Source organism: Danio aesculapii, chromosome 20, assembly GCF_903798145.1.
Source record: "Danio aesculapii chromosome 20, fDanAes4.1, whole genome shotgun sequence".
NCBI classification, from domain to species: domain Eukaryota; kingdom Metazoa; phylum Chordata; class Actinopteri; order Cypriniformes; family Danionidae; genus Danio; species Danio aesculapii.
The window spans coordinates 27,032,452-27,055,864 of NC_079454.1; the positions used below are offsets into that span (position 1 = coordinate 27,032,452).

The 23,413-nt window shown below is 35.1% G+C and overlaps 1 protein-coding gene across 1 annotated transcript in view; it reads left to right on the forward strand.

Annotated features, from left to right (window-relative positions):
• The first annotated feature begins 16,725 nt into the window (after positions 1-16,725).
• The window catches only part of syne1a (spectrin repeat containing, nuclear envelope 1a), a 205,965-nt gene continuing 199,277 nt past the window's right edge, over positions 16,726-23,413 (forward strand). Inside the window, exons 1-4 of the mRNA XM_056480594.1 lie at positions 16,726-16,831; positions 16,907-16,951; positions 18,412-18,432; positions 21,230-21,291. Of these exons, the coding sequence (XP_056336569.1) occupies positions 16,726-16,831; positions 16,907-16,951; positions 18,412-18,432; positions 21,230-21,291 (234 nt within the window). The remainder of the gene's footprint in view (positions 16,832-16,906; positions 16,952-18,411; positions 18,433-21,229; positions 21,292-23,413) is intronic.

Sequence of the window (23,413 nt, forward strand, 5' to 3'; positions counted from 1 at the left end):
GTTTTGTTTATTTTTTGCATGAATGTTTTTTTACTATATTATGCTTATTTTATTTTTATTTTTGTATTTATTGCATTTTGTAGTTTTATTTATTTTATTTTGTATATTTGTTTTTGGAGTGGCATGGTGGCTCAGTGGTTAGCACTGTTGCCTCACAGCAAGAAGGTCACTGGTTTGAGTCCCGGCTGGGCCAGTTGGCATTTCTGTGTGGAGTTTGCATGTTCTCCCCGTGTTCACTTGGGTTTCCTCCGGGCGCTCCGGTTTCCCCACACAGTCCAAAGATATGCGGTACAGGTGAATTGAATAAACTATAGTCCATAGTGTATGTGTGTAAACAAGTGTGTATGGGAGTTTCCCAGTACTAGGTTGTGGTTGGAAGGGCATACGCTGCATAAAACATATGCTGGAATAGTTGGCGGTTCATTCCGCTCTGGCGACCTCTAAAATAGAGACTAAGCTGAATGAATGCATGAATGGATGAATTTTTTTGTTTGTTTTTTACATTTATGTTTATTTTTTTTACTGTATTCAGCTCATTTTATTTTATTTTTATTTTTGTATTTGTATTTTTTTGTAATTCTAATTATCTTTAAGCAGTCAAGAAAAAAATCACTTGATTAACATTAAATGTTATTAATCAAAAAAAATAAACAAACCAAAAGACTACAAATATAAAATTTATGTTAAAAGAAATGTTAAATCAAATATGTATGAACGCAAATAAATGTTTGACTTAGGAAGCGAGGGGATTTTCCGCTACTATCATTTATTTTACTGAATACGTCTAGACATCATCCAAATTTGAGGTGTATTGTGAACACATCTGTCCTGTTAAGAGCACAAAACCGCAGGAGGAACTTCCCCTTCCAGCAATCATCTTGACTTATTCAGAAAATCGTTTGTGTCTTTGGACTGTAATTAGTAATGCTAATTTGGCAGCGTTAGGGATTGGTGCCGGTGCAGAATTATTCATTTTTGAAAGGTTCACAATGTCTGAGTGGAAAAGCACAGGAGGGGAGACTTGTGTTATTGGTGAGGGCGAAGTGCTAACAGCCAAACTCACTGGCCAGAGATAGAAATAATGATGCACAGTATGTGTAGAGTTGTAGTGATGCTGGAATTGCAGGAAAAGAAGAGGCTTTCTATTCACTGTTTTTATTGGACATATTGTTTGGTCAGTGTAAAAACAAGAATAGAAGTCAATGAAAAAGTAGGCACGGGACTATAAACTTTTTCAAGGTATACCCTGGTTAGGAAAAGTCAAGGTTTTAAAACTGCCAAAATGTTCTGCGTTATCGTTAATATGGTACTTTTTTTTTTTTGTTTTACTTTTAGGAGAGCAGAATCTCCAGCAGAAAAGATAACCAAAGATGTCATTTTAAGTTGTAAAGAAATCTGTTTTTGAAACTAATGAAGACAGCAGAAGTCAATGATTCATTTGAATTATATAGCCTGACATGTTTACTGCTCCAAAATATTTTAAATGTTTCTCAACATTAAATATATTGTGTCCAAAAAGAAAAAAAAAAAAGTTTTTTACTCTGACATTTAAAAAGAATATGTTTTAGAGCCATGATATTTTTATCCAAGGTTATCAGAATCAGAATTGTCTGAATCATATACGGAATATAATGGAAATCATATACTTCATATAACGGAAAGTCCTCACATTTCGCACCCTGAATACCCTAGCAACCATTCTAAGCAAACAACATCTCAACATTTTAGCAACTCTAAATACCCTAGCAACCATCCCAAGCAAATTTGTAACTGCACAGCAAACACCATAACTATGTTGGAACATCCAGAATATCAATCTGTTTTTACGTGTATGTATGTGTGTGTATGTTTGTGTGTGTGTGTGTGTGTGTGTGTGTGTGTGTGTGTGATTATGCGTAAAGTCATGCAGTAATATTGCTTTACAGAGAAAAATGACAAGTTTTCAGTAATTAATGAGGTTTTAACATGCCTTTTCATTCCATGACGTCTAAGTTAATGCATTTATAAAATTTAATGCTGTTATAAAATAATTAAAAAATCTGTATGTGGCTCATTGAATACATTGAAATTCATTTTTTGGTCCAATGTTTATTAAAGGTTTATCTTGCCAAACTTCCTTGGAGTATGAACATCAGTTTTCAGATCAGTTTAATGAATGCTGAATTTATATTAAAAGTAATTAATTAAGTAATTTAAAAGAGATTTCTATTTATTTTTCTATTAATGATGAAGAATGGTGCAGGATTTCTTTAGTTAAATTCTTTAGTTAATTATTTGTCTTCATAAATGACAAAAAAGGAAACTAATTCATTACTAAGAGTAAAATAAACAGTATTTTGTGAAATTGTGAGATTTCACAGAGACTAAAAGAGCTACAGTAAATTTACAATTAGTGAAGCTGCATCTAAAGCTTATGAATATATTTGACTATACAGTACCACTAGGTGGAGTACTGCCCTTTCTTTCTTTCTTTCTTTCTTTCTTTCTTTCTTTCTTTCTTTCTTTCTTTCTTTCTTTCTTTCTTTCTTTCTTTCTTTCTTTCTTTCAGTTTATCTGTCTGTGGCTGGGGTGTGTGCTGTGATTTTGGAGTATTAGTGAGAGACCCATGAGGTTATTTGGATAGCCTGAGGTATCAGGCGCAGTAACCCTGCATCTGTTTGTACTGTAACCTCTGCCGATCTCCAGTCCAGAATAGCCCTCAGCATTTACACAACCTTCTTTTAGCAACTCAAAGTCCCATATCGAGACCCAGTGCTTTTCCTAAAATGCTGGCTTTTTCTCTTTTGTCCTTCTCATGTGGATTGATTCTCAGCCTAAAGGGGCTTCTAGAATATCGCCTTCACATACCAAACTGATATAGAGTCGACAGTGTAGACAATAGTAGGCTGTGTAGGTAATAGACAGTTTTTCTTTATTTTTAAGGGGTGGTTTTGTTTTGTTTTGTTGTGATTATGCTGTTTATTGCTCAGTTATCAACACTGAATAATGCAGTTCAGTTCAGGACCATGGACAGAGACCAGACACAGCCACAGAAAACCATTGCTGGATACTGCTTTAATTACAATTATCCTGTTGTTTTTTTTAATTCCTGAACATTTTTATCATAACTCACAGAATGTAATTACACAATAACAAATCTATCAATCGACACTCTTAAAAATTCTGGGCTATTTCAACCTGAAACTGGGTGAAATGTGGACAAACCCAAAAATTTGGGACAAATTAGGTCTATAAATTTAATTAAAAAATTAAACCAGCAGCATATTTTATCCAAATAAAAGAAAGCCTAGCATTTTAGAATCAATCCATCCATCAAAAACCCAGAGTAATCTAGCAACACCCTAGCAACAACCCAGAATAGATTAGCAACAAGCTGCATACCTTTGCAACTCTACCATATCACAGCAACACTATAACAACTGTCTATTTGCAACACCATAACACACACCTAAATAACACTTTGAGACTGCATAGCTACACCTTAGTAATAACCCAGAATACCTTAGCAACTGCCTAAATACCATAGCAACCTCATATCAACAGCTTAGCAAGCACTCTAACTGCATAGCAACACCCTAATATCTTGTTTAGTAACTAAATGACACCTTGCGGCTGCTTAGCTACACCTTAGCAACCACCCACAATACCTTAGTAACTGCTTACAGATGTTACTACTTCAATGTGTTCCTTATGGCGCCATTCATACCGCGGCGACAGCGGTACTTGGTGCGCCAGCAGCTTTTGACCGCTGGGTGGCAGTTTAACCACAGATATTCAGCTTTGCCTTTCCACAACACTAAACAGACTTTTCTGTGCGTACCTTATGTGATCAGATGTGTTCAATTAAAATATATTTTTTATTTAGTTTTCTTAGTAATAAACATGATCTTACCAGGGCTTAACGTATTCCGGCACCATGCCGGATCTCCGGCGTGCGGCCGTGAGAGAAAAAAAAATAGAGCTTTCACATGCGGTTTAGTTGGGGATGCTCAAAATAACCGATTAAGCAATAACCGAAAGGGCACGTTTGTAACCGATGAATGGTATCAGTTAAACGATTAAAATATGCTTTATACATTTTTAAAGTTTGGCTGCAGACGGGGCATCTGTTAAATTGTTTACTGACTGCAGCCAGTGTTTTACGCTCTGCTTATGCTCGCTCAGCGCCGATCTGGAAACATTTTGGATTCGTGGCGAACGAGAAAGGCGAATCAATAATTAGGATGAAGCTATTTGTTGGGCTTGTTTAGAAAAATAAGTGTTAAATGGACAAACACGTCGAACCTCCAGAGCTGCGGTCATGTCACCCAGCCCATGGAATGCGGAGCCAGCTCCGGTGTCATCTACTGAACGCAAATGCCCAGCTAGTCCAGCCAGGTATGGCAGAGAGGCCTTTTCAAAAATGGCCAAATACAAAAGAGAAACTGATAAATAGTAGACGTTGATGAGAAATGGAGCAGCATATTTGGTAGTTGAGAACGCGCCGCTCCGCGATGTAGAGCTGGTTTCCGAGAAATGCAGGCGGCGGAGCAAGATACTCTCTTTGCCACAGTTTCTGCATGCGCTACAGGAACACGTCTCAGTGCTGCTGGAAACATTGTAATCTCAAATAAGTCTCCGCTTAAACCGAACAAAGTCAACATGTTAGTTTTTCTGGCAAAAAATTTAAAATATGAATAGAAAACAAAAGGCGGAGAGACGCATTTTTTTTTCAACATCTGACTTATGTTGTTACAAGCCTAGGCTAATATTTTTGTTCTTCGTTACTATTTATATTATTATTGATTAGTATTTGTGAAGTTTCTAAAATGTAACGTTTACTGTTTCAAGCAGTTAAAGTTATTTCTATTTAACTAGCCTTCATTATTATAGGCTGTATTGTGTTGTTTTATCAACGAAAGTTAAACAACAAACATGTTCGTTTGTACGGATATTTAGCATAATACTTTTGTCTTTTTTGATTTCTTATTGTTTTACATGAAATGTAAATTAACTTAGGTAGGCTACTTGGGTACAGGGGCGTAATTTGTTGGTAGTATACCGAGGAATGCTTAGACAGTGAATATTGTCATCATTATTTAAAAAATTATAAATAAATAAATAAATAAATAAATAAAACACCTAACGGAAAGGATGAAATAAAGGAAAAGCATGCTGTTAATCATTCTTCATAATCTGATTCGTAGCTATACATGCAATAAACTTATATTGCGCCGACAAGAACAAGCTCTAAAAGGTAAAGTCTAAAGCCAGAGGAGTTATTGATATTAATGTTAGTTGTTAATATGATCGTAAACACTGCGTTGTATAATTAACGCCGTCATTGTGTCGTGTCTGCGATTTTTTTTTTTCTCGTTGAAGAACAGAAAATTCATTTTATCGCCGTCTTCCCAGCCAGGTTTTTCAACATCTGACTTATGTTGTTACAAGCCTAGGCTAATATTTTTGTTCTACGTTACTATTTATATTATTATTGATTAGTATTTGTGAAGTTTCTAAAATGTAACGTTTACTGTTTCAAACAGTTAAAGTTATTTCTATTTAACTAGCCTACATTATTATAGGCTGTATTGTGTTGTTTTATCAACGAAAGTTAAACAACAAACATGTTCGTTTGTACGGATATTTAGCATAATACTTTGGTCTTTTTTGATTTCTTATTTTTTACATGAAATGTAAATTAACTTAGGTAGGCTACTTGGGTACAGGGGCGTAATTTGTTGGTAGTATACCGAGGAATGCTTAGACAGTGAATATTGTCATCATTATTTAAAAAATTATAAATAAATAAATAAATAAATAAATAAAACACCTTACGGAAAGGATGAAATAAAGGAAAAGCATGCTCTTAATCATTCTTCATAATCTGATTCGTAGCTATACATGCAATAAACTTATATTGCGCCGACAAGAACAAGCTCTAAAAGGTAAAGTCTAAAGCCAGAGGAGTTATTGATATTAATGTTAGTTGTTAATATGATCGTAAACACTGCGTTGTATAATTAACGCCGTCATTGTGTCGTGTCTGCGATTTTATTTTCTCGTTGAAGAACAGAAAATTCATTTTATCGCCGTCTTCCCAGCCAGGTTTTTCAACATCTGACTTATGTTGTTACAAGCCTAGGCTAATATTTTTGTTCTACGTTACTATTTATATTATTATTGATTTGTGAAGTTTCTAAAATGTAACGTTTACTGTTTCAAACAGTTAAAGTTATTTCTATTTAACTAGCCTTCATTATTATAGGCTGTATTGTGTTGTTTTATCAACGAAAGTTAAACAACAAACATGTTCGTTTGTACGGATATTTAGCATAATACTTTGGTCTTTTTTGATTTCTTATTTTTTACATGAAATGTAAATTAACTTAGGTAGGCTACTTGGGTACAGGGGCGTAATTTGTTGGTAGTATACCGAGGAATGCTTAGATAGTGAATATTGTCATCATTATTTTAAAAAATTATAAATAAATAAATAAATAAAACACCTTACGGAAAGGATGAAATAAAGGAAAAGCATGCTCTTAATCATTCTTCATAATCTGATTCGTAGCTATACATGCAATAAACTTATATTGCGCCGACAAGAACAAGCTCTAAAAGGTAAAGTCTAAAGCCAGAGGAGTTATTGATATTAATGTTAGTTGTTAATATGATCGTAAACACTGCGTTGTATAATTAACGCCGTCGTTGTGTCGTGTCTGCGATTTTTTTTTTTCTCGTTGAAGAACAGAAAATTCATGTTATCGCCGTCTTCCCAGCCAGGTTTTCATGCACAGTTTCCGTTTTTGTTTCTTCTCAAACAATAAAGTTTCGCTATAGCAGGCCCGGCGGCAGGATATCATAAATGAGGGCGCAAGGGCGATATTTTTATATGACGTGCTAAAATTGAAAAATGAAATTTACATGAAGAGCTTTATTAGTGAAAAGCTGCCGAGCGCAACGAAATGGGCTATAAGCTATATTTGCTCTTATGTGCTGAAATACTTAACACTTTTCTTAAGACCACAGAATAACATGCAACATCTAAATGTCATATAGCCAATAAGGAAAAATTAACATGTTTCAGGTCTCTCCAGTGCATTTGGACTGAATGTTTGACTGTGTCTTACTGGATGTCTCCAGTAACTCTATAAACATAGAGGCACAAGCAGACTGCAGAATTCATTCATTAATTCTTTCTTTTATTTATTTATTGTCAACCAAATATATATATAAATTAATATGTGTGTGTGTGTGTGCGTGTGCGTGTGTGTGTGTGTGTGTGTGTGTGTGTGTGTGTGTGTGTGTGTGTGTGTGTGTGTGTGTGTGTGTGTGTGATTGCAGCAGACTGAAGAAGTTGTGCATTGGGTGGGTGGCATCTGCTGTTATGCAGAGGGCTCTACGGGTACGTGTGCTGTAAATGTCCTGAAGGGAGGGGAGAGAGACACCAACGATCTTCTCAGCTGTTCTCACTATGCATTGAAGTGTTTTCCTGCAGAAAATCCAAGGTTCCATACCACACAGTGATGCAGCTGGTCAGGATGCTCTCAATAGTGCCTCTGTAGAAGGTGTACATGATTGGGGCTGGTGCTCTTGCTCTTTTGAGTGGCAGCCTGTTTGAACATATCCCAGTCTGTGGTATTGAAGCAGTCTTGTAAAGCCTCTGAAGAACCTTCTGGCCACACTTGTATCTCCTTGCAAACCGGTTTGGTGACTTTAACTATCGGTCTGTAAGCAGGCATTAGCATGACAGTTAAGTGGTCCACCAAGGTGGGGGAGGGGGAAGGCTTTGTAAGCTCCTCTCTGTGTGGTATAATCAAAGTCCATTGTGTTATTGCCCCGTGTTGGAAAGTCTATGTGTTGTTGTATTTTTGGAAACACACTCTTTAGGTCTGCATGGTTAAAGTCCCCTGCCAGGATGAGAAAAGCATCGGGGTGGGCTGTCTGCTGCTCACTAATGTGCAGTTTCCGTAAACACAAAAGCACAACAGTCCTTTACAGTCCTATGTGATGAACGAAGTAGACGGATGTAGTCCAGTTTGTTGTCTAGCGAGCGTACGTTCGCTAGAATGATGGAGGGGATTGCGGGTTTGTGGGGGTTAGCCGCTAGCCTTGTTCGGATACCCCCGCGCTTACCCCTCTTCTGCTTCCTCTCGAGCCGCTTGAAGCGCCTCCATTGTGGGCGAGGTGGTGAGGTGGGGGTCGGAGGATGGGTACGCATCCGGAGCAAGCCGAAATCTTGCAGCTCATCAGTGTCCGCGGAGTTTAACTTGTGAAGTTTGTTTCTACCGATGTCGAGCAGAAATGTTCGACTATATGCGCGCTTAAGGACAGACAAACGTGACGTTGACGCACAATAACACGGCGACGTACAAGACGAGGAACACAAAAACACATTAATAACACATTAATAAATAATACCAAGCTTTAACACATCTGCTACATTCCAGTGGAGCCTCCGTTGCGCTCTACCACAGCTGGCAAAACTTTCTGAAGGTGGTTTAAGCACCAAATAAGTGTTTTAAATTATGTTAGTCTCCTTATTTCTTTCCGTTTTATTTTAAATATTATAAATGTTTAAAGTTTTAGGTAAAGACGTCAAAATATGCCCACACATGCAAGCTAAACTAGATCATATCTGAGTCATCATGCTTTATTACCCAACCAAAATCAGCGAGGAAAAAATAAATGTTTTAAATTAAATTATATTTAAATGTTAAATTAAATTAAAAAATGAATTTAAAATTTAAATGCCATTTAAAAATAGTTGCTAAAATTAATGTGTTACTTACTTACATTTTTAGGCATTAGCCAAACAGAAAGCCTGTCTACGGTAAATCCACACGCACTAAATAGCCTACCTTTTTCTTTTATAACACTGTAAACATAACTTCGCAGGTCGATCATCTTCAAACGCAAAAGGCATTTTTAAGTGTCCTAACTTGACTGCTGCTGTAGAATGGGATGTTTTTTTACATAACTTTAAACGTGTGCTTTAGCTATGTCAAAATGAAAGCAAATTTTTTAAGGGCTCTGCGTTTTGTCAATTGTATAGCTTTAATAATAATAATAATAATGGATATAACAAATTATAATATTATAGTATAGACATTTTTACTAGGCTACTTTAATATTAATCCCTAACTGAAAAACGAATGTGAAAATGACTGGCAGCTGTGCTAAAATTAATATAATGGCAAATTTCTTCTGCGTTTATTCCCTTTATAGCTCAATAGTTTTATTCAAAGAATATAGTTCTCTCTTCAACTTTCAGGTTTGAGGTGGGGGAAGAAATGGCAGAGGCAATTCAAATGTACAATCTCTAAATTAAAAAAGGCCACTTACGCGGCATCTGTGTGTAAAGATTATTACCTTATTTTTATTTTATTATTATTATTTATTTATTCATTCATTCATTCGTCATTCATTTTCTTTTTGGCTTAGTCCCTTTATTAGTCTGTAATTGCCACAGCGGAATGAACCGTCAACTTATCCAGCATAAGTTTTACGCAGAGGATGCCAGGAGGGCCAGCTGGGGCTTCGGGACGGAGTGAAAGGAGAGGCAGGACTTTGCCCCGAGTCTGGGAAAGATGGCTTGCCGTCATTACACTAGTTTTCCGATGGCACACGAGTTACATGCGCCAAACACATGAACAAATAAATTAATAAATAAGGGAAAGAAAACATCTAGCCTTATAGGCTGAGTTCTTTTTGATTATAATCGCCGTTAAGTTTCCATTTTAAATGTAAGGCTGTTGCAAAAAATAATAAAATTGCTTAAAATAATACAATTTTAATTTATAAGTGACTTTGCTGCGTCCCCCTTGATGTTTCAATAACGCATAATAATCTATACACCATATTAAAGACACTTAAATAGACATGATTTCGGCCTCACTGATGCCCATTAACTCCTGACAGACAAGCTTTTGGTTATGAGAAGGGGGAAGGGGTCTCCACTATTAAGTGTTTTTCACAAACATGAATACACAAAATCCAAAACTCCTATAGGACGGATGGCGTAACAAAACCTATGCGTTTAAAAACGAAACCGCATTAAATATGGGGCCTTATGAAAATGAATGTTTCTATCTTTTGAACGGTGACGGCATAATATCATGGAATTACTTTCAATAGCAAAATAAAAAACATCTCAAGGAAGAACGGACAAAAGAAAGTTTCACTTCTATCACTCTTTAAAAGTTTTGGTTTGGTTCATTGTAAATGCTCAGTCTCGTTATGAACTGATCTTCATTTCTCTGTGTTGGTGGAATAAAGCAGGCGAGTCAGCCGCACCAATTTATGAGCAGACAGAGCAGGATTCTCGCGATGACCACCGGCGCAATTCCGCTCTTTGTTATGAGCCGTAGTTTCAGTGTAAACTTAGTAAAGGTGATTTTCTTTGGCGATGATGTCTACAGTATTAGATTTTATATTTAGCGGACATTTGCGCTGAGCACGCGGTGAATGCAACGCATCAAGATTCGGGCACCTTCTCCGAAAACACTCGATTGATCTCAGCTGGTGGATCAACATTTACCTCATGTTATGATCGCTGTCATCTGCGCCATTATTATTATTATAAGTTTAGGGGAGGTTTGCAAACCTGTGCACTTTTCACTCTTCAGCCGTTTGTATTTCCTGCAGTAACAAAATCTCCCTGTTCATTATATTCAGACACACAAATGCTCCCAAATATATTATAAGGGGGCATAGATTAAATTTCGGGCGCTCATGCGACCAAAATGGTTGCAATTTCGAGCCCTGTAGTATAAGGACATGTATTCAGACCACAACTGAACGTTTGAAGAAAATTGAATGCCTTATTATTTAGAATTAGCTATTATTGATGTAAATGCAGCCGTTCAAGGCGCATAATTGATTTATTACGGTACTGACGGTATTAGAAAATCCATGTCGTGGCGCAATGTCACACCGGTGATGACTATGACACCGGTGTACCGCCCACCCCTACTACCTGTTATTTAAAATATCTATATTACGCTCCAAGCATTCGCCAAAAAGAAAATATTTCTAAGTAAAAACACAAAACATAGCTGAATAGAGTGTTGCCTGCTTTAGAGGATGGGTTAGTAATTATATTATAACTGGTTATGTTCAGGTCAATGAAATAATACCTTTAATAAATAAAATATGTTCGTAAGAACGTGGTGGGCCAGTGATTCCGTCGCTGTCATCAGTGGTTTAATGAGCTCAGGAGAATTCTGCTTTGCATTTTTCTATGCATTACTAACATCACTAAACCAGACATTTGTTTTATAAGTTAACCAAATATTCGCAGAGATTCAGCAGTTTTTTTCTGACGCGTTTGCCAGTCATGCCAGTCAGTGAAAAAAAAGTAACCGTGGCCCTGTTTGCAGGTATTAATATTCGTTTTTTTCGTCAATCTGATGCAATTTTTATTATTTATACAGGACGTTAAAATGCAATTAAAAGTTTCAAATCAATTAAACTCAATTTATAAAAAGGCTAGCCTATTTTATGCATTAAATATAACTAATTTCCTTTATTTCTGATTAGACCATGCATTTTAGACTATTTTACAATTGTAATATGTGCATATGCTTTTTTTTAAAATAACATTCGTTTAACAAATATTTTAGCACATCGAAAGTAATTAAGTGACCTGTTTTTTTTAAAAAACCTTTATGCAAAAGGATCAGAGGATAAATTATCGTAGGATAAACGTATCTTATGGAAAAACACCAATTGACGGGCTCTGCTTTCGGTTTTAAAAGAATCAAGCAGCTTTAAAAAATATAATTTGCTGAAGAGAAATGACAGGAAAAAAAAAAAGAAAAAGATAAAATATATAGGGACTGTTAAAAGAACATTTTTCTTTAATATATTCTTTCGACTCCGAAACATCAGCTAAGAAAGATTATGATGAATGACGGAGTTTCTCTATTGCCTGCTTCAGCAGTTGTCCCGGTCCCGCTGGTTATGAACGAGGAGGCGGAGAGAATGCGCTGTTTAGTTTCGGCTTGATATATTTAAATAAAAACTAACACCGAACTGCTTTTAACGCTCAAAAAGTTAAACTAAAATGCACAATTCTTGTTGGTTGCACCCGCGGGATGCACAATGAACCAAACGCGGCATTATTTTAATTCTATATTCGTGAAGAATGAGCCATGAGATTGAGATTTTTGAAGGTGCTCTCTAGCGGCGAAGTTCCTGGCAGAGTAGCGAGTGAAAAAATGTGCATAAAGAAATTGGACAAGAGGAATAACATTTTAAATTATATAACAATCATCGTATTCTTTCTAATCCTCGCCCAGTTTTAATACAAGTTGTGTTTTTTTAATATTTGTGGCTGGGAAGTTTATTAAGAATATATTTATAATTATATATAATTAAATAAATACATAATTATATATATATATATATATATATATATATATATATATATATATATATATATATATATATATATATATATATATAGAGAGAGAGAGAGAGAGAGAGAGAGAGAGAGAGAGAGAGCTGCTGTAAAGGCTATTTCTTTCCGTTCGCATCCCGTCCCTTTGCGCCCCCTGGCGGCTTTTTCACAAACTGCGGTCTTACACTAAAAACAGAGCAGCATTTATTTCAAACGGCGGCGGTATAAGCCACGGCGGTAATAGCCACTTTGAACTCTCACCTACTGTACATCAATAATAATCACCCAGATTTACCCTAACAACTAAACAGCAAGTCTATAAGCAAGTATATATACAAGGCGGTGCTGGTTCGAGCCTCAGCTGGGTCAGTTGGCATTTCTGTGTGGAGTTTGCATGTTCTCCCCGTGTTAGCATAGGTTTTCTTCCAGGTGCTCCGGTTTCCCCCACAGTCCAAAGACATGCGGTACAGGTGAATTGGGTAGGCTAAATTGTCTGTAGTGTATGTGTAGTGAAGCCGGAAGGGCATCCGCTGTGTAAAACATGTGCTGATTAAGTTGGTGGTTCATTCCGCTGTGGCTGCCCTAGATTAATAAAGAAACTAAGCCAAAAAGAAAATGAATGAACCTATATAAACATATAGAGGAATATTTTATAAATTGTGTAAAAAGCGACCAGTCGTTGCGACAAATCAGAATCTTCTGTCATTAGAGAACATTAGCTTTAAAATATGCGTCAGACATCATTGTGTTAGCTTTCTTGCCCTTGCAGCACATCTTCACTACACACACACATTGACGTCTGTATTTTTTCTTTGTCTCATAAACACTGTGCTAAATAAATAGATGCATTCATATATACCTGTCAGAGAGAGATTTTCATTAAAGATCTCAGGTCCTGGACAGATTCCAGGCTTGAGAAGTGCAGATAACAGGAGACTGATAGCATATGACTGGAACCATTTGATATTAATGACTTCCATCATTAGAAACCCTTTCGGGAGTAGATGAATAAAGGAGAAAATTATATTCGTGATTAATGAAATGATCATAATTTTAAGGATTATCAGTCTCCCCAGGCCTTTCATTTTCTCATATCTTCATTTTCAAAACCTGCAACAATGGGGTGAGGTTAGTTTTCGGGATGGTGTAAAGTATTTCCTTCATGCCTCTCAAGCCAAAATAAAACCTGCATAAATAGTTGAAGTCAGAATTATTAGTCCCCCCTGTTTATTTTTTCTCCAATTTCTGATTAACGGAGAGACGATTATTTTCAACACATTTCTAAACATAATAGTTTTAATAACTCATTTCTAATAACTGATTTATTTTATCTTTTAAGACACTTCTGTACAGCTTAAAGTGACCTTTAAAGGCTTAACTAGGTTAAATAGGTTAACTAGGCAGGTTAGGGTAATTAGGCAAGTTATTGTATAACGATGGATTGTTCTGTAGACTATCAAAAAAAAAAAATTGCTTAAATGGGCTAATAATTTTGATCTAAAAATGGGTTTTAAAAAACTGAAATCTGCTTTTATTCTAGCCGATTTATTCAAATAAGACTTTCTCCAGAAGAAAAAATATTATTAGACATACTGTAAAAATTTCCTTGCTCTGTTAAACATAATTTGAGAAATATTTAAAAAACAAAAATAATATCAAAGTTGGGCTAATAATTCTGACTTCAACTCTATATATTTCTAACCCTAAGCCCATTGTGACATCAAAGGCTCCATTACATCTCAATACTGCATCGGTAGCAGTGGAGATCTGTTTGTTTTGTCGGACTGTTCTAGGAGGTTTATAAAGCCGCAGGGAGCGGTAAATCAGATCGAGCAGTGTTTTCAGGCAAACTTAATCAGCTCAGGCCACAGGCTTTTCCTAAACCCTAGAATCCAATACATTTTGTGGGAGGGAAAGAAAGAATTCAGCTGATCTTAGGGAATTTTAAGTGCAGAGCACGTCCTCTGTGGTCCGGGGTCTTAAAGGTGAGACACTGCTTCTTTTATGTACCTGTTAATTTTCAGATTTTAAAATTTTATTTTCATTTATTCATTCATTTTCTTTTCATCTTAGTCCCTTTATTAATCTGGTGTCGCCACAGCGGAATGAACCACCAACCTATCCAGCATATGTTTTACGCAGCGGACGCCCTTCCAGCTGCAATCCATCACTTAGAAACATCCATACACTCCCATTCACACACATACACTATGGACAATTTAGCTTACCCAATTTACCAATACCACATGTTTTTTGGACTTGTTGGGGAAACCGGAGCACCCGGAGGAAACCCACGTGAATATGGGGAGAACATGCAAACTCCACACAGAAATTCAACTAACCCAGACGAGGCTCGAACCAGCAACTTTCTTGCTGTGAGGCAAACGCGCTACCCAGTACGCCACTGTGCAGCCCCTTTTTATTTTCATAAATATATATATATATTTTTTTATTCTAATGAAAGGAAAACATCAACAATACACTTTAAAAAAAATCTTTATTTATAGCGTTTTTAAAATAAATTTGCACAAAACAGAAAAACAAACAGTCAACAAAAACAAATATATAAACAAACATCCTCAACACTAATTTCCCTTTTGTGGCTTTAACAGAAGAGACACGTAGCTAAGAGTCTGCAAACATCTTCACAATACACTTCACCAAGTCTTCACAATACACCTTTAACCTTTTTTGTTGCACTTTATTAACTGTATAACAAAAGTGTCCATGGAATCCAATTACAATAGATATTTTAAAGGGCAGGGTTTTTTTTTTTTTTTAAATGAATACTTAACTTCAGCACTTACACTACATAGACTGAACTGTACAACTGTAATCATATACACTACCGGTCAAAAGTTTGTGGTCAGTAGGATTTTTAAAGGTTTTAAAATAAGCTTCTCCTGCTCACCAAGACTGCATTTATTTAATCAAAAATACAGTACCAATAGTAAAAATGCGAAATGTTATTGCACTCTAAAATAACTGTTCAAAAATCATTTAATTTGATCATTTATTCCAGTGATTTTAAAGATTATTTTTCAGCTTCATTACTCCAGTCTTCAGAGTCGCATGGTTCTTTACAAATCACTCTACTATTAGTTATTATTAGTATTATTATTTTAAAATTATTATTATTTTTTATTATAAATATCATTATTATTAATGGTAATAGTAATAAAAGCAATAATGACTGGAGTAATAGTTTTATTTTAAACAACATACAATAAGAATGCAGTAATGTAAAATTTGAATAAATACTTAACAATTCAACTTTTTTTTTTTTACATTTAATAAATGCCGCCTTAATAAACAGAATAATTTCTTTATAAAAACTTGAAGAAAAAACTGACCGCAAACTTTTGACAGGTAGTGTACATATTCTGAAGGTTTTTATTTTTCGGTCCCTTCAGGATTTTGTGGGTCACGTGTATTTTTTTGTTTATTTTTACAGAAAAACGCAAGAATTGAAGGAAATAATGCCATACATTTTGAAAAAGATGTCACAAAATTTGGCATTTTAGACCCCAATTTAAAAAAATGTTCCTGCAAAATGCTGGAGGGACTAATTTATTCAGTTATTAAATTGTGATTATTTTTTTCTGGCTGTTTGCAATATTTTTTTATTACATATGTAGTGACAAAAAAAAACTAAAAAGGCTTTGACTTCAATATAGCAACAACAAAAAAGGAAACATTTTCAAAAAAAAAAAAAAGAAAATGAAACAAAGCTTTTGGACCTGATTTCATCTAATAATCAGATTTCTGTGCAAATATGTGCTAATGAGTGCGTATTTAATCAAACATTGCCTCATTTGCTTATTTACACCAAAACTAGTAATACAAACTCTTTTGCAATCAATCCACTAATAGTTCTTTTTTTACCCCGTTCACCTGCAGTGTCTCGCTTTAAAAAGCTTGTATGCAGTCTGTGTGACTCACAACAGTCATACGCACAGCTCTCCCCCTCCCATCACACTCTCAGATGAGTGATGACATCACAATTTCCCTGCCAAGCAATTGGCTGGAGGCACAAGGGGGTGTGTCACCTGCAGAGAGTGTAAAGAGAGAGAGCAGTGCTGCACACATTCACACAAGCACACTCTTTTCTATTACACTGGAAGGACATGGACAGTTTTTTTTTGGACTGATTATTTCAGAATGGCAAGAAAGAAGTAGTTTTTATCTGTACTGACAAGCAGCCGAGCAGAATTTTTAGGAAAGGAGCAGCAGAAGCTCCACAAGGGGGTGTTTGAGAGTAGTTGACCCTGTGGGAGCCCTCTGAACATCACAGGTAGATCTGCACTTCATGGACTTGATGCCACTGAGGTTTTGTGGGGATGGAAGTCAAGGGCAAAGTGGCAAGACGATGGGAGGACGTGGCTGCCAAGAAGAAGTCTGGCACTTCCCTTAACTTAGTTCAAGGGGTTTCTCAGCACCTGCGTGGTAAGATGATTGACAGCGGGTTTTTAGGAATGCATATAGTGTGAGTTATGGATGCTCCTGTGTTTGTGTTCATAGATGATGATTTATGGGTGGTCTGCATCTTTGACTGCATGTTTGACAGTTTGTTTTTTGAGACAGTAGAATGACAGAAAATGTGAATGTATATTAGTTTATCTTTAAATGACTATTTTGAGGTTATAATATTATAATATGAAAATTAAACAAACAAAAAATGTCTAAAATGTACAGAAAATTACAAGATAAATATAGAAATTGTGTGTTTCTATATAGATATTTGATTTTTTTGTATATTTTAGATTTCATATATTTATAATAAAGTGTATATGTGTTACTTTTTTGTTGTCAAAGCCATATCTTTTATTTTTGTTTATTTTCTTGTAAACATTTTGTATTGTGTTTTGTTAGTGCATGCATTTATTTATTTATATAGAAATTATCAAATTAATATAAATAAAAATATTAATAACATTAATTAAAACATTTAAAATATTTTTAAAAATTCACAATTAATATTAAAAACATTATATTATATTATATTATATTATATTATATTATATTATATTATATTATATTATATTATATTATATTATATTATATTATATTATATATCATGTATTATATTATATTATATTATATTATATTATATTATATTATATTATATTATATTATATTATATTATATTATATTATATTATATTCATTATATTATATTATATTATATTATATTATATTATATTATATTATATTATATATCATGTATTATATTATATTTTATTATATTATATTATATTATATTATATTATATTATATTATATTATATTATATTATATTATATTATATTATATTATATTATATTATATTATTATTTGGGGGGAGTAACAGGGTCGTCTGTAGGGCATCTTTTGCACACATGTAGAACAGTTCAAAACAGCTCAGCAGGTTTTTGGATCATTTCTGACTGGGAAAGAGAGACAAATGAGGAAGTGTTGATTAATCACGGTGGTTATTTTAGAGATTTAATTAGGAAATAGAAAAACACCTGGTTATAATTATAGATATGGTGAGATAATTTGTGGGTGTACATGTGTGTCAGAACTGTGTGATATCGTGAGTTTGCATGTGGGTTTCCCGCTCAAAGTCACCCTGTCCTAATGACGGTGGGCTGGACACACACTCACACACACACACATGCTGTAATACAGACCAATACAGCTGTGATTTTTTTTTCTTTTTCTTTTGCCATTCATCATACTCTTCTTTTCATCAATATTTGATTGCTCTAGCTCTGAAACAGGTTTGATCGAACTATTAATTCATAAAACACAAGATTTTCAGCACAAATGACAGTGGCACATGTGGTCTGCATTATGCATGAGCCGGGTCCCCTTCTCAACACACACACATTGTAATCCATCAGACAGTGCTTTCATTAAAGACGCTGCCCTGCGTCAGTTGTCGTCTGTGGCTGATGTAACAGTTAGCAGGAAGGATATTACTGTCACCTTGCAGTTCCCAATCAGTGCTGAATCTTTTGTTTATGCTGTTTTTGTTTGCTTGCAGGATACAGTTGGAAATATGACTGTGAGTGAGCTTAGGAGAACTTGGTGATTTTTAATTAAGCAGTATATTTATCTGTTCTCTGCTTTAATAATGTGTTAGAAATGTCATGGTCACTGAAATCAGTATTTTAAATGTATTTTTATTTTAGCCAAACCAATGTTTTTCTTTTCAGTAACACCTAAAAATCACTAGCCTACAACAGTATTATCACAATGTCTTTGCATTTGCTTTGCAATTTACTATTATTGTGTTATTATTCTTTATTTTTTATTGCTACTTATGCCATTATATATTTAAAGGGCACCTATAATGAAAATCATCTTTTTAAAACTGTTTGAACAGAACTGTGTGTATATATAGTGTGTCCACAGTCATATTGGAGTGATATAAACCCAACAAGTCTCTTTTTTAAATTTCCTGACGTTATAATAAGACCCAAATCCCAGTAATTTTGAGCTTTACCGCAACGTGACGTAGGAGTGCGGTTTTCCCCAGCCACTGATTTGATTGACAGGCACAATGTTTCTATAATGACATGTATACACCTGTCCACAGAATATGTTTAGCATAAATAAACTGGGATTAACATATTTGTTACAACTCTTTGTGATTTTTTTTATAAGTTTTATAAGATCAAACATTTCTAAAACAGAGCATGTTTGTAATTAAGACAGTAAAATCGCTATGTAATTCTTAATCGCTATAATCACGATGGCTGCATGGAGTCAGTAAATGATAATATGCGTGTGTGCGTGTGTGTACTGCAAACGGCATTTGTGTGAGACTCATCATTTCAGAAAGGCTTGAATAAACTCCACCACAAATACATAAAAAACTTTATGACTTCTTTTTGACTAATGCGCTGTATTTCAGCTTCATCAGAATCAGTTTCTATCACTGACTGCTGTTTATTTGACATAATGCATGATGAGAAGCAGACATGCACAAGGGAGCGGTGGGCGGGGAGAAGCAGCTCATTTGGATTTAAACCCACAGGCTACGAAAACAGCTACAATGTATTCAGACAACAAAATGAGCAAATTCTGGAGGCTATAATAAATAATCTGACGGGTGTTTTGAGCTGAAACTTTACAGACACATTCTGGAGACAACAAAGGCTTATCTTACATCTCGTAAAATACATGTAGGTGCCAATTAATACATTGTTTTGCTGACAAAATGGTCTAATATAAGGTCGTTCAAGTTAATTATCATTAATCATCATACATATATTTGTACTAAATAAAAAAGAAAAATCGTTAGCCTGACAAGAAGGTGTAAAGAAGTCGATTCTTTTGTTTGAATTTGAAGTTTGAATTAGTTTTAAAAGTGGGAAGTTTGACAGTTTTCATTGGTCTGTCTAAACAAACACAGACACAAAGCAGACTGATATTTGGATGTTGCTAGTTTGTCATGGGTTGTGCTATGCAGTTAATAATTTGCTTGGAAGTTTCTAGAATGTTGCTACAGTATGCAGTTGTTGTTTGCTTAGGGTGGTGCAGTTGCTAGGGTATTTTTGGGGTGGTTTGGAGGTGCTTACTACGATGTTGCTGTGTGGTTGCTTGGATATTCAGAGTAATTACTAAGGGGTTGCTAAGTGTTTTTAAGTGTTTATATGTGGTTGATGTGCAATTTGGCATTCTAATTAGTTGCTAGGATGTTGCTTTGTAATTTCACCATTGTTTTTGTGATTGCTAAGGTGTTGCTTGTGTACTCTGGGTCATTGCTAGGATGTTGCTGAAGTATTGTGGTTGGTTATCATTATAGTATGATTTTCTACAAATGATGGATTATTTCTGCTGATTGATACGCTTCAGATGTATGTGTGCTGCTGGCCATGGGGTATTGATTGATGCCTTTCATATTACATGACATGTTCAATGCAGCAGATGCACATTTTACAAGTAAATGCCAGGGAGAAGACAAGTTTTAAAATATTACCAGTTTACTGTATTGTTTGTGTTTTTAATTGAGTTAAATACATTTTTAATTTATCAACCTTTGTATCAGTCTTTGCCTTTCAAATAAATAGTTGTCCGTTCTCCTTATTGTCCTGAATTTCCATGTCGATGCACCCCCACAGTAGTTTGACTTTATTTTGATGGTGCTCTTTAGATTTTCTGTTGGTTAAAAGTTACTTTGTAACTACATGTCAACTAACTCTTCTTAAAATATAAGTAAAGTATTAGTAGACTTGGGTTAGGGTTAGTAGAATTATTAGACATTCTTGCTAAATTCTTAAACTTACAACCAGTTGAGTGACCAAATAATGTGATATTAAGCAAACAGTCACCGATGACTTCAGGCTGATATGCACTATTAGAGTACTATTTTTGAATCTTACTAGGGCTGGGCAATTCATTGAAAAGTAATCGAAACTGGCATTCAGAACCTTTAATCGATCAAATTTTTCCAGGACGATTTTTTCAATTACTTTCCCTACTTGTCACATGACCCCGCTCTGTTGAAGGCTGATTTCTACTTCTGCGGCCACTTTCCAGCCACATCTGATCTCTGGTCAAGTAGGACGATTCTTGCGCCTTACTTTGCACTACATTGACGATGATTGGATGCTGAGACAGAGATGCCTTTAGATGGCATGTAAAACTTGTCAGTGAACTATGAGGGCAAAATAATTAAATAAAATAAACAAGCAATGGTTTATTAATCATAATCGAGTTAAAGTTTTCAATTAATCGAGATTTTAGGCCAAATGGCCCAGCCCTAAATCTTACCTAAATATTTTTTGATTGCTAAGTAAAAAGGGTATCTACATTTCAGTCAAAATAACTTCTGATGTATTTTGTCTTTCCTTTAGATGAACAGGAAGCTGTGCAGAAGAGAACTTTCACTAAATGGATCAACTCTCATCTGGCAAAGGTGAGTGAAGTCAAGTGTGAAATGTCCGGATCAACATTCATGTGTAGAAGAAAAAAAAGCACATCTCTCCACATTGCAGAATTAATCTGTCACAAGACCAGTGGCAGCAGTCCAGCTCAGTGAACATACACTTTAATCTCCTCTTTAGATTACTGTGCCTCATTTTACCAGGGCACAGTCAGTCTGCTGACAGGATTTATCTATAGACTACTATGCAACAGTTTAACAGTCTTATGTAATGGGAAAGATGCTGAGTCACACAAGCTCATGTTATATTGGGCTTTTTGTTTGTGAATAATTGGTTTAAAACATATGATCGGTAAATCTATCATAATACTGTTGTCATGTGTTTGTTGGGTCACACTTTATTTTGATGGTCTGTTTGTTGAATTTAAGTTACATTGCATCTACATTCCAACTAATTCTCATTAGATTATAAATAGACTGTTAGGTTGGGTTTAGGGTTGGGTTAGGGTTAGGGTTAGTGTAACAGGTACTTGCAAAGTTTCTTATAGTCAGTTAAATGTCTGTTGAAGGAGAATATAAACAGATATTAAGCAGACAATCTACTAATACTCAATTGGACCATCAAAATAAAGTGTTACCGTTTGTTGTCATGGCAACAAATATATTACACTTAATATAATATGAACCATCAAATATTTAAAAAAACAATATTAAATAAACAATATTAACTCACACAGTTACATTAAAACGTATTTAGGTACAAAAACTTGCTCAGCAAATGTATTTAAATAAAAAACATAATTACTGCTTAGAAAAATGTGATTATTTAAAGTAATTGTAATTTGAAAATTCAAAATATACAAACTAAATGTAGAAGATATAATGTCAAGTGCAAAATAACAGCAATATACAAGTGACAAAAATATGTACACTACCGGACAAAAGTCTTGTCGTCGATCCCAGTTGTAAGAGCAACAAATACTTTCTACTACTAGCAACTCCACTTTCCTTCCTAATCTTAACTGACTCTCTGGCTATACCACTAACTGTACTCTCTCTCACAAAAAAAAAAAAAAGAAAAAAATAAATAAATTATTAATGCTCAGCTTCTTAGACTTTACACACCTGAAACTTGTCTATAGCACTTGTTCACTGCTGCTCTTATAGTTGTGTAAATTGCTTCCTTGTCCTCATTTGTAACTCGCTTTGGATAAAAGTGTCTGCTAAATGACTAAATGTAAATGTAAATAATAACTTGACTTCTAGTTGATCGTTTGGGAAAGTGGCAGAAGACAGATTTTTCCCATGAATAATCTATTGAACTGCATCTCAATCATCACAAATACTGCAGAAGACCTGTTGGAACCCGCATGAACCCAAAAATTGTCATAGAAATCACTCAAGTTTGGTGAAGGAAAAATCACGGTTTGGGGTTACATTCAGTATGAGGGTGTGCAAGAGATCTGTTGAGTGAATGGCAACATCAACAGCCTGAGGTATCAAGATATTGGTGTTGCCCATTACATTACAAACCACAGGAGAGGGCAAATTCTTCAGAAGGATAGCGCTCCTTCTCATACTTCAGCTTTCACCATCACCACCATCAAAGTTCCTAAAAGCAAAGAAGGTCAAGTTGCTTCGGGATTGGCCAGCCTGGTCACCAGATATTAACATTAGAGAGCATGTTTTGGATTAGATGAAAGAGGAGGCATATTGAATGAATATTCTGGGTATAAAATGATAGTTACATAAAAATCAACTAATCTGAAATCGTTTTATACCCATAGTATTCATTCAAATCTTCTGAATCTGCATTCACAACATGAAACATTATTGAAAGCTGACCCAATAACAGGTGCTTGTATGAATTTGCTAGAAAAAATGGTGTCATGATATGCGTGTAATAATAGCATGATGGCTTATTGATTTGTGTGTGCAGAGTGATTGGTCAAGGCGTTTTCAATTAGCCGTCACTCCAGATAATTCCAGTATGATCTCCGAGACCAGGCTCATCTAATCTTCTGTGACGAAGAGCAAGAAATTCATTTGAAATATCAGTCGTTGGGGAATGTGTCTTGACGTGGCGATTTGTGTGAGGTTGCACACCACTGCCTTGCCTGCATTTAATGTTAAGCGCAGACAATTTGATGTCCTT